The 14,984-nt window shown below is 39.7% G+C and overlaps 1 protein-coding gene across 1 annotated transcript in view; it reads right to left on the bottom strand.

The window, feature by feature from the left end:
* clstn2 (calsyntenin 2) overlaps window positions 1–14,984 on the bottom strand; it is a 175,810-nt gene that overhangs the window by 62,513 nt on the left and 98,313 nt on the right. The window contains exon 3 of the mRNA XM_034886794.1: window positions 31–226. Within this exon, the coding sequence (XP_034742685.1) occupies window positions 31–226 (196 nt within the window). The remainder of the gene's footprint in view (window positions 1–30; window positions 227–14,984) is intronic.

Genomic DNA, 14,984 nt, shown 5'->3' with positions numbered 1-14,984 from the left:
CAGCACATTAACAGACACTGGTGGACTTACTTGTGGGATTTCTTCCAGTCGGCCCCGCTGGGCCCGGCCCCACAGTCGTAGGCCTGGATGATGAAGGTATACTCTTTCTGGGACTCACAGTCCACTGGGCTACTGACCCGCACGACTCCCTCTCCTGATGTGCGATTCAACACCACTGCCTCGAACGGAGCATCCTGACCGTAGATCTTAAAGGCACAAATCTCCCCTAAACAGACAACGGAAAGATGCATTAATGATGTAATGTTTTACATTTACAGTTGATAAAATAAACATTCCAACACAGCTAGTGTAGTGTTCTAGACAGCAATTTCTATCTTTAACAGAGGACCATGTTTATAGGATTTCTTTGTTTGTTAATGTGTCACCAAAACTTGATTCTAAAATGTTAAGGGAGCACTTTCAATCTGCATATGCCAATGACATTTAGTGAATCAGGAGCAAATTAAAACGGAGAAGAAAAAAAAAAACTACGTGAAGACAGTCAGAGAGATTCATTTAATTATAATTAAAAGTCTCTTATTTATTTTTTAGACAATTTTGAGGATGAAAGTATTTGTAAATCAGTCGGAAGTCTTGAATATCCTGAATGTTTATCGCAGAGAAAAAGAAAAATTAACCATGTGAGTTCTAAAGATGAAACAGAACAGGCTCACCAACAGAGACGGCAAATGATGCTCAGCATGTGGCTCATCAATGGACAGACATGAGGGTTCTGGGTGCTTAACAAAAACTATCAGACTAAGAGTAAGGGACAAAGTCCGTACTTACTGTAGGTTCAGATTGACACTGCTTTGACAAAAACATGGGGATTGGAAACATCTCCAATAACTAGATTTCTTTCATTCACTCATTTTTCTCTCACAACATTGCTGGAAATAGCTTTCTCATTTAGCTTTGTTTGTTTCTTCCTTTATTTCTCCCTGTGATTTTCTGAAAAACCAGCACTTGCTTCCAGATAATTGGGGCAGAATCAAACCATGGGTAATGAAGTAAAAAACTATGCAATGCACACTGCTGATATTTTCATTGCAATTTCAGTCTCATTTCTAAAACTAACAATACACATTGCTGACATTTTCTTTCAATTTCAGTCCCATATCTGGACACAAAGATCTTTGTCAGCATGAAATGCTTACAAAAACGCAGCATACAGCTCCTGGGGTTTAGTGAAGAGAAAACTAATTTTTGATATGTGTCAAACTGTGCCAGCTCAACAAAAGATGAAATTTGTTGTGTCCGCAGAGGGCACTACTATGCGCACTGATTGCATGTGTGTTTCTTTGTGTAGATCTTGTTGCGAGTCTTGAATCATCTGTGAAGTGTTTCCTCTGCACAAGTGTTCATTTCAGGGATTTGGGAAATCTCCTTGCACAGGGAACAAAAAGCTGCAGTGCTCTGACCCTGTGCTGGCTCATATCTCTCAGAACAAAGTGGGACACACCGGCAAAAAAAAAGCTTCCTAGCTCTGGGAATTCTGCTTGCAGGCTTACACTCCACTGACAAAGACAAAGTTCCCTTTCGCCACTGGCTTTGTCCCCCCCCCCCTCGTCTTCATATCCCACTGTCATGCGCACAGTCTTATTTTTTCTCTCTGGCTTCTGTTTAACCTGATTCAACTCTTCACACCCTCTCGTAGTGAAATAATGATGTTGCCAAGCACAGTGGGCTTGAAGGTTTGGTCCCCAACCAATTTTCAAGTTGCCTGGCCCTGGTATTACACCTTTGAGGTGTTATCGAGATGAAAAGGTCCCCAATATGGCTGTGGTACGTGATGTGTACTCATAGAACATTAGAATAACATTAAACACAGCAGTTGGTATGAGAGAAAAGCGATAAGCACGGCCTAAATCCTGCCTGTATATACACACAAACTGAGCAAATATGGCCTTAGATGGGACCAATGGGAGAGGAATCTGGTTTAAAAAAACCAATGATTATAAGTTACTGCGGCAGCGTTTATACATAAACCTTGACTTAGTGGTTAAGAGGAGGCTAAGGTACTTCCACTTCACAGTTTGGGGTTGGATGCAAATCCATTTCTCACTCCATCTGTTGTGGCAATTTCATTTTTTCTGGATTACATTTTTGCAGGAGAATGTAACCGAGTCATGGAGTGGACGAAAGATAGAGTGAGCCACAGAAGAGGAGGGAGGGAGAGAGAGAGATGAGGAGGAGGAATGTGATGTGCCAATGAATATGTAAATGGCGATGACAGAGATTTCAGACTAATTCCTACTGCGTCAGCAAATAAGAACTTTACACACACACACATACATTTTTTGCTTCTCACCAGCCCCAACCAAAAGGAACACTATAATTTCACTCCGTTGTGGTGTATGGAGGAAGTGAAGTCTAATCTCTTGGCCAATACGTCATGAGGGAAAAGGGTTCCGTAAATATCATAGGTCCCTGCTTTGGGAAGTTGGTCTGTTGCTATGGAAGATTGAGAGTGAAGTGGAAGAATCAGCAAAAAAAATTTCAATAAAACCATTTATCTAAAATAAGATGGTACTCCACAGAAAGCTTGAGCGGCATAAACCGCATCAACAGAAAATATCAAGCTGTCAGGAAGCATGTATTTTACGGGATGGTAAATCGGCAATATAATGGAAACGGACAAGACGACATCAGTTAATGAGGAAACGATGCTCCACAAACCAACATGTCACAAGGAGCAAAAAACATTAACTGCACATTCCTACTTTAAGCCCAGTAGTTGACAGAGCGTTTCATTTCTTACAACTTAAAAAAAAAAAAAAACATGTATCCATGCTTACACTTTGTTTTAAAAAAGGTCCCATGGAATGAAAATCTCACTTTATGAGTTTTTTAAACATTAATATGAGTTCCCCCAGCCTGCCGATGGTCCCCCAGTGGCTAGATATGGCGATAGGTGTAAACCGAGCCCTGGGTGTCCTGCTCTGTCTCTGAGAAAATGAAAGCTCAGAGATCTGGAATCAAAGTTACCTCCCCTTTTCTGCTTTGCCCGCCCAGAGAATTTGGCCCATCCATGAGAGAGACACATCATGGCTTTCAAACAAAGAAAGTGGCAGTTGGTCAAGGCCCCCCGCCGCCCCAAAAGCTAAAAACTCAGAAATGGCACATACTAAGGAAAGCTCATTGTGAGACATGTTTTTTTCTTATAAGCTCACTATCTCTGTTTATTAACAAAGCTCTAAAATGAACTTTGTTTATATCATCTGAATAAGACAACATAAATACAGGTAAGATGAAAAACTCTTTTTTTTCCAGTGACTAATCAACACCAATGGAATCATCCGGTCTCATAAGACATCTTTTTTTTCCAGCCGGCGTTTACACAACATTATTAGCATGTGTTGCATGTGTTACAGTACACCAGCATGCACAAACCAATACTGACGTTAGTCTTCAGACCTGTGAATTAGACTGGCAACATGCTGGAGCTGTCGGGCAAACGTTGTCACTTCATTGTCAGTACCAACATGTAACGTAAACTAGTGTAAAAATGGCAATGAATTTAAGATAATAATTTAAGATAGGAGTCTGGCAGCAGCACATTGATGAAGAACCTGCAGGTAAACCGTTAGGCCTATAGTAATCTCAATATGGTGTGACAAAGAAAGCCTGAATAATTGTTGTAAACACCATCCATATAAAGTCCAGACTATAACTACTAACTAACGCAAAACTCAGTATACAGTATCAAACGACAAACTGGGGTCGGGACCTGTGTTTTAAAAGGTTTTGGGCAATTCCCCCCCGATGCCAAGAAGACAATTATGTAAAATAGACAGTCTGCTTAAAGTCCTTTGGGCTAAAGGAGAGGTACAATTATGTATCATCAGCATGAAAATGAAAGAATGTGTCATGCTGTCCAATAATGTGACCCACGTGCAACGTGAGTGCAAACAAATTAGGGCCAGGAATAAAGCCTTGAATTTCTATCTGGAGTGACAAGCTAATATTTCACCAATTAGTGCCCTATAAAAGGAAACACCTGTCTTCTTTAGAATTTTTGCAGTTAACAATGTGATGTATCACCTCATATCCTGATTATCACCTGCACAGCAACATTTAGGAAGCGACTTCTGAAACACTGAAAGCCTGAACCCTCCTTCTCAGTCAAGACTCAACAGAGAAAGAGGAAATTCAATCATGTTAAATCCTCTTCTTAATCAAATACTGGTGTTACTCCATCTGGGGTCTGTGTGTGTGTGTGTGTGTGTGTGTGTGTGTGTGTGTTGCTCTAAGACCTTGATTATAGTGAGTTTCTAAGCAGAGGCGGTTTTAAGCCCTGATTCCTTCACTCTACTGCGTTCAGTGCTGAGATCACACTCACCCGTTCCTCTCGTTTAATTAATCACTGGATTACACTTCATCCCACTACTGACCCACAGATACACCCTGACTACACACACACACACACGCACATTGAGCTCCCAGTCTACACACTATGGATAAGTTATTTTGAGGGAAAAGGGCTTCATTACAGCATGTGAGGTTTTAATGAGATTTGATTTACTCATCTTTTGCTTTGCTATGTGTTCGTTCATGCTAAAAGTAAAAAAAGTTCAGTTCTATCTGTACAAGATCCCCAACAACCCTTTTTTTTTTTTTTTTTTTAAATACATTTTAAAATATATTTAGAAAACTGCAGTCTAAAATGGCACCTGGAGAGTTTTTCCAGGTTCAATCTATTGTGCATTTGATTGCAGACATAAGATATTTCCACCATGAAGAAGCACCTTGCTCTACATACCCGAGTGGCTAATGGAGCACATGGCTGTTTATGACTGAGCAAGTAAGAGATATGCGTCAAAAGTAGGACTGTAAAAATGTGCAAAAAACAAAACCAATTGACGTGTCACTAGAGCTAATCTTTGAGATAAAAACAAATCTTCCTTTGTTCTTTTGGTGATAGGATGTGCTTTGTTTGTATAGTTGCTTATGTGTTAGATTGTATGCAGGCATAATTTTATGCAAGTGTAATATGTAATTTTGGTTTTGAATGGTAATTAAAAATATACACGATATCAAAACTAATATGAGTCATGCAATGTCCATTTTTGTATCAAGGTTAGACATTTTAAGAAGGTGTATCTGCATATAATGGGCAGAATAGAAAGTACATCTACTTTATGATCAATTTGTTCTTAACCTTGCGGTGATTCAAAATGTAAAAATTAATCACACTGGCTGAATATCAGAAAAATATCCCTCTCCTTTTGCAGTTCTAGTGTTGTGTGAGTGAGGGTGGAAGAGGAGGATGACAACAAAGGGTTCCTGGCCTTCCACTAAGCCTTTCTCCTGTTGGCTTAATGGGATTTTCTGTACTGTCTCAAGGTTTTTGGCGAGGACACGATGAGGACACTATGCGCCAGGCAGTTAACTGGAGGATAAGTTGTCATGTCAGTGGCGCCTTTGTAGATGTGTCACTTCCTGACATGTGGCTTTTTAAATCTACACTCAAAGCTTGACTCCGGTACTTTACACCAAAGGATCTTTAGAAAAAAGACACACATTGCAAAAAGTAAAGGTAATTGAATAAAAAGTCATGACATAACAATTAGAAGTCAGTATTCAGGGGAACAAACAATTCCCTACATGACTACAATACATGACATGATCTGTTTAAAGTCTAGCATGTGTACTCTTTAAATACCAACAAATTCGTCCAGTATTGAATGAAAGCACCTCTTTTAATAGACACCCAAGTGTGCACACACAAATAAATCATTCAAAACATTTACAGAGCTCCTCAGAATCAAGGTGGAACAGGTAATACCTCCTGAAATGTTGTCTAATGAGTGAATTTTGTCAAACACCAGCATCTATTTCCCCTTCCAGAAAAATCAAGTCCGACTGTAAAGAGATAACCATCTCTATCAATTTCTTGAGGGTCTGTCTGGATGTCTGAAATGCAATAAACCTGCTAGCATTTACACAATGCGGTGTGTTTCTGTTTGCATGGTTAGACGTGTTTGTTGACCGGTGCAGTCACAGCAGACTCACAGTCAGTTAAAGACAGACACGCAGGAGCAATTCATCACAGTCTCACTGGGCTCTTTCAGATAGCCGGCCACTTCCTAATTGCATTTGGGAGATTGTCGCACTTTCCACTTGACCTCAGGGTGACAAATCAACAGCTTACACACACACACACACACACACACACACACAGTTATCTATTCACCCAGGACCACTGATACATTGGACAACATAATGTAGGAATGGAGAGAATTCAATATTGCAGACAATACACTTTCATTCTGCTGGGGGATTTGCTAGTGTTAATTGCAGCCTCTGTAGTTGTGGGATTAGAATTCACCTGATGAACTGTGGCTGTCAGTGTTGCCTGTTAACTGGAGTGCGTGAAGATATAGTTGTGTGATTTAAATGCTGAAGAGAAGCCTTGTGGCTGAAGAGTTCAAAACCGAGACGAAGGAGTGGAGTGTTGAAGTTGGACACAGCAATGAACAGTTTAGGAGAGGCTATTTGTGAGTAAGACCATGGATGTGAGTGCCATGAGAGACTGCAAAAGAACATGCCTTTAGCTATGTGCTGAATCACACATTTCTCAAGTGAAAATATGCAAACAGAAAAAGGTAAACGCAGGTGGGACATGGTTTATCTAGTTAAGCAGAAAGTTGTGTGAATGGTATGTGGGGGGTCTGGCAGAGTACATCAAACATTGGACCACAAAGCAAGCCTAGTTTTTCACTAGGGCAGCACGATGTGAGGAAAATACGCGATAATATTGAATATCGCGCTAACAATATCACTTGCGACAAAGAAACAGATATTAAAATGTGCTCAGTTCTGCATTTCTGCTGCTCGTAGTATCCTGCTTAAATACAACAAACTGCTTTTTTAATTTAAACATTCTTTTATTGGACAAATTGAACATGGAAATGAATATAAAAGGCACCACTAACAAACAGAATTACAGTTACATTTTAAATTGCTGAAAAAAAAAGAAATTTGTCTTTCGCAATATGTCCCAGCCTTTTGTGTTTATTGTGTCAGTTGATATTGTGATGACGATTAAAAAACCTGATATATTGTGCACCCCTATTTTCAACTGTTCACAGGATTTAAAAAGAAAAATCAGAGGCAGGGCATGAGTATGACAATAGGGAAGCTCTTCCCCAAAAACTAAAAACTTAAATTAGCAGTGTGATGGATAACACTGACATGTAGTACAGAATAAGTCAAAGACATACAAAGAAGTAGGTTAAAAAGTGATGGAGAGGAGAGGCTGCAGGGAAGATAAAGGAGGAAGGGTGTAGAGAGATACAGTAACTACTGTGTATTAAATAACTAATGCAGGTTTAAATATCACCATCAACCTCTTGGGTCTCTCCGTTTGCCGTCTCTCCTCTTTCTCACCTTCTCAGCCCCATGTTCCTTCTCACTTCCTCTGTAGCAGATTTCACAGCGGTAAGCAATTATTCCACTCTTAACATCAACATTCAGATGCACCACTCAACCTTGCTCTCCCTTACCCCTGACACGCCTCACAGAGTGTTGTTTCTACCCTCTTTCTCACCTTCCTCCCCTCCTCTGTTCCTAGGCACCCGCTGTTTGCTATAGCTGACAGTTCATTTCTCACAAACACATGCATAGGTGTGTGTACACACACACACACACACACACACACACACACACACACACACACACACACACACACACACACACACACACACACACACACACACACACACACACACACACACACACACACACACACACACACACAGCAGTTATAGCATAAGAGGAAGTATGATAAAACACTTTTTCTGATTTACTTATACTATATGCACGCAAAAAAAAAGTCACAAACAATATACAATATACACGATAAAAGTCACAAAAATGAGGCATAGCATTGCAGCTGCAATTAAAATGGCTGATCAACATCAGCTGTGTGGCAAGTAACGTTCGATCATGATCAAGCAGGAGTATAGCGTAGACATTATAACCCGTCACTATCAATAGGCTTGTTCAAGATGAACCCGTTCTGACCAGAATCGATCCCCGGCCATCGCCACCCAATGCATGCTGGTTAGATTTGTGTCTTAATCTGACGTCATGGACACGTCGGCAACGATAACCTCACAAGATCAAGGCGGCCAAAGTTTTGAGACGCAGGCCGCTGCTTTTCACCAACTGCATAGCCCCAGGTGGACCCAGTGCACGCTGGGAAACGTTTTATATAAACTTTTTATTGATTTGGATTTGGAAGAATTTTAATTGCCATTTGTCTGATTTAAAGGCTTATTCTGAACAAACCACATGTTGTGTGGCTGATAGTGACGTTTAGAAGTCAGAGAGACTATCAGTTCAGATCACAGATCATCTAGAGTGTGTTGTTAAAATCAGCAACAGATTGCATTTTGGGAACTACTCCATCTTAATTAAAACAACTGGAGACAGTATACAAGCTGAACTAATGGTCTGATAACATTTTATTAAATCGGAATCAGACCACAGTGTTTATGTCACTTCCTGTTTAGCCTGAACTGCTGGAAACGACAGGAAACTCTCCGACTGCAGAGCGGATTTTGTCCCCGCCCCCGGCTGCTGCCGCCTGCTCTCATCCACTATCCAGGCGAGGCGCCGTTCACCTCGGATGAGCCTACTGTTTACCCTTCTGTTACACTCATGCCGCTCTCCACCACCCCAACATCCTCCCTATGTGGTATTTTATATTGTTGATTGAACTAACATTTAATGGTAATTTATGGTTCATTAAGAAGGATGAGCTTCCTCAGCAGAATCCTCATAGCTGCTTGGATTCATTGAGACCATACTGCTATGGTAAAAAATGTCAAACGAGGGCTCCCTTTTAAAAGTCACCGTGTCTGTGCTTGGTGTGGCACTATCACAGCGCAATGTTCCATTTAACATTTTCATCTATCTTCCATTTCACAATCCAAATCATATCCTTACCATTCACTACTCTTATGAAGCGAGAGCCGGCATATGGGTGTCAGATCAGTGGAAAAGAGACGGCAAACTGGTTCGTAATTAATTTAATTTAAAATTCACTTGTCACTTGTGCTGATTAACAGGGCTCAGCGGGCGGACCTGCCACTTCACCAGAAACATCTGCAGGGCGCAGATTCTAGATACGTTATTTTATTTGTTTTTTTAAATAAAATCTTCTGGTTGTTCTGATAGTAAGTTATTTAAAATAGCCTTAATATCGGCTTAGAAAAAAACAATCGATCATCTCTTCAATCGTCAATATATAATCAGATGGCCAATCGTCACAAACCCAAGCCTATTGTGCACACAAACATGTTCCCATTATCTCCTATATATGTTTAACTACAGCATGAGTAACTCAAGCAAACACAACATCAATGAAATCTGACAGGTGGCATTTGAGAACCCCAGGAGACCTTTTGCATGCTAATGCACTCTTAACTAAATGACAGAACAGAACCATCAGTCAGGTGGGCTAGCAGGAGTGTGGGGGCGTTGGGGGGAGATGGAATGCAGCATCAGGTACATTCAGAGAAAACATCTTGAGAGGTGCTAATGAGCAGTGTACTTGGGATATGCTGTGGAGGTTAAGATAACCTAATCTGTCATCTTTCATTGATCTCTGCATGCTAGTTATGTTTGTCATAACAAACGGCAGGCAATAGCTTATGCATGCATCGCTGTTATGTCTGATCATTTGTCACCAATTCAGCTGGGGGACAATGTAAAGGTGTCTTTTGTTTGTTTTTAAAGAGAACATTCATTTGTACACATTTCCTACAATGAATCACAGTGTGAAACTGGAAAAGAAGAGCCAGTTTGTGTGCATACCAATGAATGTTTGTAGTACTTGCATTAAGCCGTCACATTTACTTTGTCTCTTATGTATACTGTGACAGCATCATTTAAAAGGGGTGGGAATACTAAATTTCATTAAACATAGATTTGAAAGCAAACATGAACTTGGAATAAGAATCTATCTGGGATAGGTGCAGACACTGAGCTGTAAATCTTTTTTTTAAACCTCTCCTCAGGCCTTTAACACCACCTGACATAACATTTATAGTTTATTGATTATATTGTATGGCTGTTTTCTCATGTTTAATGTATCTTAAGTTGTTTTACTTGTATGCCTGGGTGAGTTACATGTATTTTATTTATTCTTATGTACAATTAAATTCAATTCAATTTTATTTATAGTATCAATTCATAACAAGAGTTATCTCAAGAATTTACAAGGACCCAACAGTTCTAGTAGTCTCCTCCAGAGCAAGCAACAGTGCGACAGTGGCGAGGAAACAGCACTTTGATCAAATTTGGTTGTTTTAAAATACTCCATAAATAAAGGTTGATTGAATGATTGATATTACCTTTCTATCTTTTTAAGTATTCAACCTCTGCTCTATGTGTTACAGTAAGTTGAACACTTGTGGATAATGTGCCAAACTTTATCCATCAAGATCTGTTTTTTTTCTTTTTCGTCTATGAACCACATAATGTCACTGCATAATACCCCACTCACATGCCCTGTGAGCTGATGAAATCCTTAGCTCGTAGCGACAGCCCCGCTTGTGATAGAGTTAAATGACATCAAAAGGTCAACAAAAGGTCTTAGAAGGGCAGGACGGGTTGGTATTAGACTGTCTTCATCCGTTTGTGCCATTGGAGCTAGGGGGACATAGATAAGGGAATTTCTCTTTTCCCCCTTCTCACAGTTTTCATTTTGCATATATTCTATTCTCACTTACTCTCTCACAATTAGCAGAGACAAAGAGATCCTCAGGGGTGTAACACTAGATTCAAAATCTGTAAAAGAATGCTAATGGCACTACGGGAAATTAATTCAACCAATATAGATCTTGAGCATAAGACTGGAGTGAACTAAAGCTTCTTTTTTTTTTTACTTCTCTAGATATATCTAACTGGACATACTGGAAGCAAGGAACTCAAAGGGCATTTGACCTATACTTCCTTTATATTTGTTTCCAGCATCCACTCAGGATGTGAAAAAAAAAAAGAATTGCACTTAATTACCTCACTAGAACTAGATGACGCACATTTTTCCACATTTCTCTAAAAGATGTCATAGACCGCTATTGTCATAGACAACAATCGGCTTTAAGCGGCCTTTCTCAAACCAGTTCAGCGTGGCAGTGACACTGTACAGCATTTTCAGAAAATCTTGATGGACATCTTCTTCATACAATATAGTATTGTGAAAAGTAATTTCCTGCTACAGTGGTCTGCCTGGAGTCATTTGCAGCTAGTGCAGGGCCAGGAGAGTGGCTGTAAGTATATGTTAGCTTGAACTCTGACTTAGTTCTGTTCTGCAATTGACTGATGGCCCTCGCTGCCTTCATCCATTACTCTGCCACTTGTTTGGAATTGCCTTTCACATGTTCTGGCACTTCTGGAAAAGTGAGCACTCCTCCTTTTTGTCCGGATAGCTAAAAAGAAGGCAGAGTGGCAGGTGAATACGCACAAAAATCTTATTTCACTTGCTGTCAGATCCTTAGGGACATCTTGAGGTGATCTAACTCTGCACTGTGATTGGCATGCCAAAATGTGTCCAAAGGAATAGGGATAGTAGAAAAAGAATTGCAGCTACATGCTGCAGAAATATAACTAGAGAAGGCACTTAACAGATATTTCAACATAAGGCAGGGTCCTTTTGGCTGGGTGGAAGAAATGACATGGAGGTGGAAGACGGCACTGAAAAATGTAGTTGTGAAATTCTGGACTTTATGTAGGCTTTTAAATCCATTGATATGACATTTAGCCTCTAAATACCATATTCCTAAATATATGCTTTTATCATACATGTATACTGACAGCAATCTTAAAGTCATAGCCTCCACACTGCATCATAGACAGTCCTTCCTGCTTCTAGCCTTCCACTCTGTCCCTGTGTATGGGCCTAGTGACCTGACAGTTCATTTCTAGACCCTATTAACGACGGAACTCCCCTTTTCTAGCGCTGACTAACATCTATCACCTAGGCCCAGACCGGCCATCACGCTTTCACTAAATTACAACCCACTGCATGAAACATAAAACAGGGTAATGGGCTGAAAATTAGCATTACAATCATTACACTGCGATAATTGACACTGCAGACCCATGTCCAGCAGTACAGATCGTCTTAAGGTTATGTGTGTTTGTGTGTTTGAGGCACTTAATTACTGTAGAAGGAGATTGGACCATGAGGATAAAATATAATTCATTGAACAGCAATCTAAGAGTTGACTGGCAGTAAACTGGGAGCATTCTGGAAAAGTGAATAGCTGAATAAGCTGACGAAAGACCAAAACAGTGGAAAATGGAGGATAAAAAAGCAACAACACATGATTACAAGCAAAAGGTTGTATTCCAATCATGACATCCATTAATAAGGTATTCTTACCAGCTCGATGGCTGTGTGTATCCTCAATTACAATATAGGTAGGCGTGCTGTAGTGATGGTTAACATGGTAAGAGATTGTTAGGATTCAATCTTATTGTGGCGTTCCCAGAAATAAGAGTGCTTTTTTTCAAATCGCAATGCTAACACTTTGTATGAAGGGTATGTCTATAAGTTCAAGAACATTCACGAGACCTTACTTGTGGATCATTATGAGGTTGTTCATGTAGTAACATGAAGATTAAGCAGGTAACTATTTTGCTCCAAACTGTTATGTTAAATTTGAATTTGTACAGTGAAAAAGAATATATTAAAACACTTGTCTCTTTTGTACTTATAACTGTTTAATTAACCTGGCTATTTCTCTCTTTCTGCGTGTCTATTTCTCTCTAAAAGAGAGCTATAATCTCAAGGTCTCTCAGTCTGAAGCATCATTGAATAAAAAGGCTGTTTGTCTCTTTCACCTTGACAGAAAACATCCATCACATTTAAACCATATTTTTTTTAAATCCAATCAGTGATCCCTTGTCTAAACCATAGTTCGTCATTTGGTAATTGCCTGTTTTTGCAGTAAAAAAAAAAGAAAAAAAGAAAAAAGAAAAATCACATCTTGAAAGAGTCCTATTGCATTTGTTTCATTCACTTTGACTTGAATACTATACAGTTTGTAGACTATAAGACAAAAACCACCTCTCAAACTTTTCTGATTTTAGATATAATGAAACATTATTTCCTAACTGATGGTTGTAATTTGTTTTAAGGCTATTCATAATTTTGTTTAGAATTACTTATACAATTAGGATTAGGATCATTGGGGTTATGTTTATTACTTGCATTAGCATCCTAGTTGTACTGTAACAGTTTGGTTTAAATGTGCTACACTTAAATGTAGAATAACTGATTCTGTTAATTCAGACATGTCTATCAGAATGGACTACTTCCTCTACAAACGTAGTTAAAAGTATGGTAGCTCATTGTCAGGTATGAAATATATATCTGAATGCCCTACTTCATCCATAAATTTAGTTAAAAGTATGATAGCTCATTGTGTCAGGGAGGATATATGTATCAGAATGCCCAATTTTCTTCTTTGAATGTAGTTAAAACTAGGGTAGTTCATTCTGCCAGGTAGAACATATCTATCCTAGCAAATGTTTGGATACATAGTTTAACACATATTGTACAGTGGGCACAACATATCAACTGTAACTGGTTACTGGAAGAAATTTAATCAACATCAATTAATCTTCAATAAATCAGTCAGGGTGCTCCTGTTAACTTTTTTGTAGTTTAGATGACTAGTGCACTGGCTGTTTGAAGCGTTTGCCTGTTTGGAACAGGGCGATGGGTTGGTTCCCAGCAAGTTTTCGCCTTTTTTGCACTGCTGAACATCCTTTGACAAAGTAATCAAACATAAAAACACAAAAGTTAACGACAACAGCTGTGCTGTTGATTCAGTTGTATTCACTTGTAAAATGATCACACAGAGAGAAATTTAGAAGTGATAGAGTGTCTTTCTTACTTTTCCTCCTGCACAGTGCACAGACCCTATCTGCAGTACTACACGACACGCCCAGTACATGTCACCTCAGTCAGTAACAGAGAGAGGTGATTGTGGCGGCTTCAACAGAGAAAGACCTTGCTTTCTCTGGACAATACTGCTGTCTCTTCTCTTCAGAAAGTCGCTAGTCGCTTATTTGTTCTCGCCCCGCTGCTATACAGAGACTATTTGAGTTGTCTACGGATTTAGCAACTCCCCGCCCCAGCTGCAGTACTGCACGCACGCACGCACGCACAGGTAAACGTGGATAAAGGTGATACAACAATAGAGGTCTGAGTCAGTTACAATTAAAGAGAGATGGGGTGAAGAAAAGTGGAGGGGTCATGGATTATGGAGCATAGAGTTAGAGTGTGACTCTGATGTCGTACACAGGTCCGAAAGCCAGATCATCCTATTTTATGCTCACATGAACAAGGCAAATGGAGCGAGGAAGATATGCAAATGGCTGTCTAATTGGCCTGTCAGGATACTGAAGACCTGTCAAGGCACTGTCAGAGAGAGAGCAAGCCAGAGCAAAAGACCAAAGAATTACTGGATTAGTTTCAGCTGCCATTCACTGCACATTTCATTAAGTAATTTGAGCTCACATCAGGACCATGGGTCAGTGCTCTATCCTTGAAAAGCAGGTTCTTTCAGCCGTCAATTTGAGAAAAAAAAGAGGCAGCACGTCTTGTCACTGCTCTACCTTCCACCTCCTGTCTGTCTTTGACAGCACAGACTTTATTGCCAGTAAACACGTTTTCACTGGCTCCCCTACTCTTTAGATGGCAGAAGGAGGACAGATTTTAGTGCTGAGGTGAGAAAAACCTACCATGAAGTAAAAATATTGAAACTAGAATGAATCTGTGTACAAAGGCGCTATTTTTAAATTAAGATTCAAACTAGGTCAAGATTTACTTTTTAATTAGTGTTAATCAATTCAAAAGCACTTTTGCACACCTCTCTTCTAGGGCAGGTACAGTGGGTACGGAAAGTATTCAGACCCCTTTAAATTTTTCACTCTTTGTTTCATTGCAGCCATTTTCCAAA

Source organism: Etheostoma cragini, chromosome 12 (genome assembly GCF_013103735.1).
Source record: "Etheostoma cragini isolate CJK2018 chromosome 12, CSU_Ecrag_1.0, whole genome shotgun sequence".
NCBI lineage: Eukaryota > Metazoa > Chordata > Actinopteri > Perciformes > Percidae > Etheostoma > Etheostoma cragini.
The sequence above is the reverse complement of the archived record's forward strand: the minus strand, read 5'-3'. Positions and strand labels throughout refer to the sequence as shown.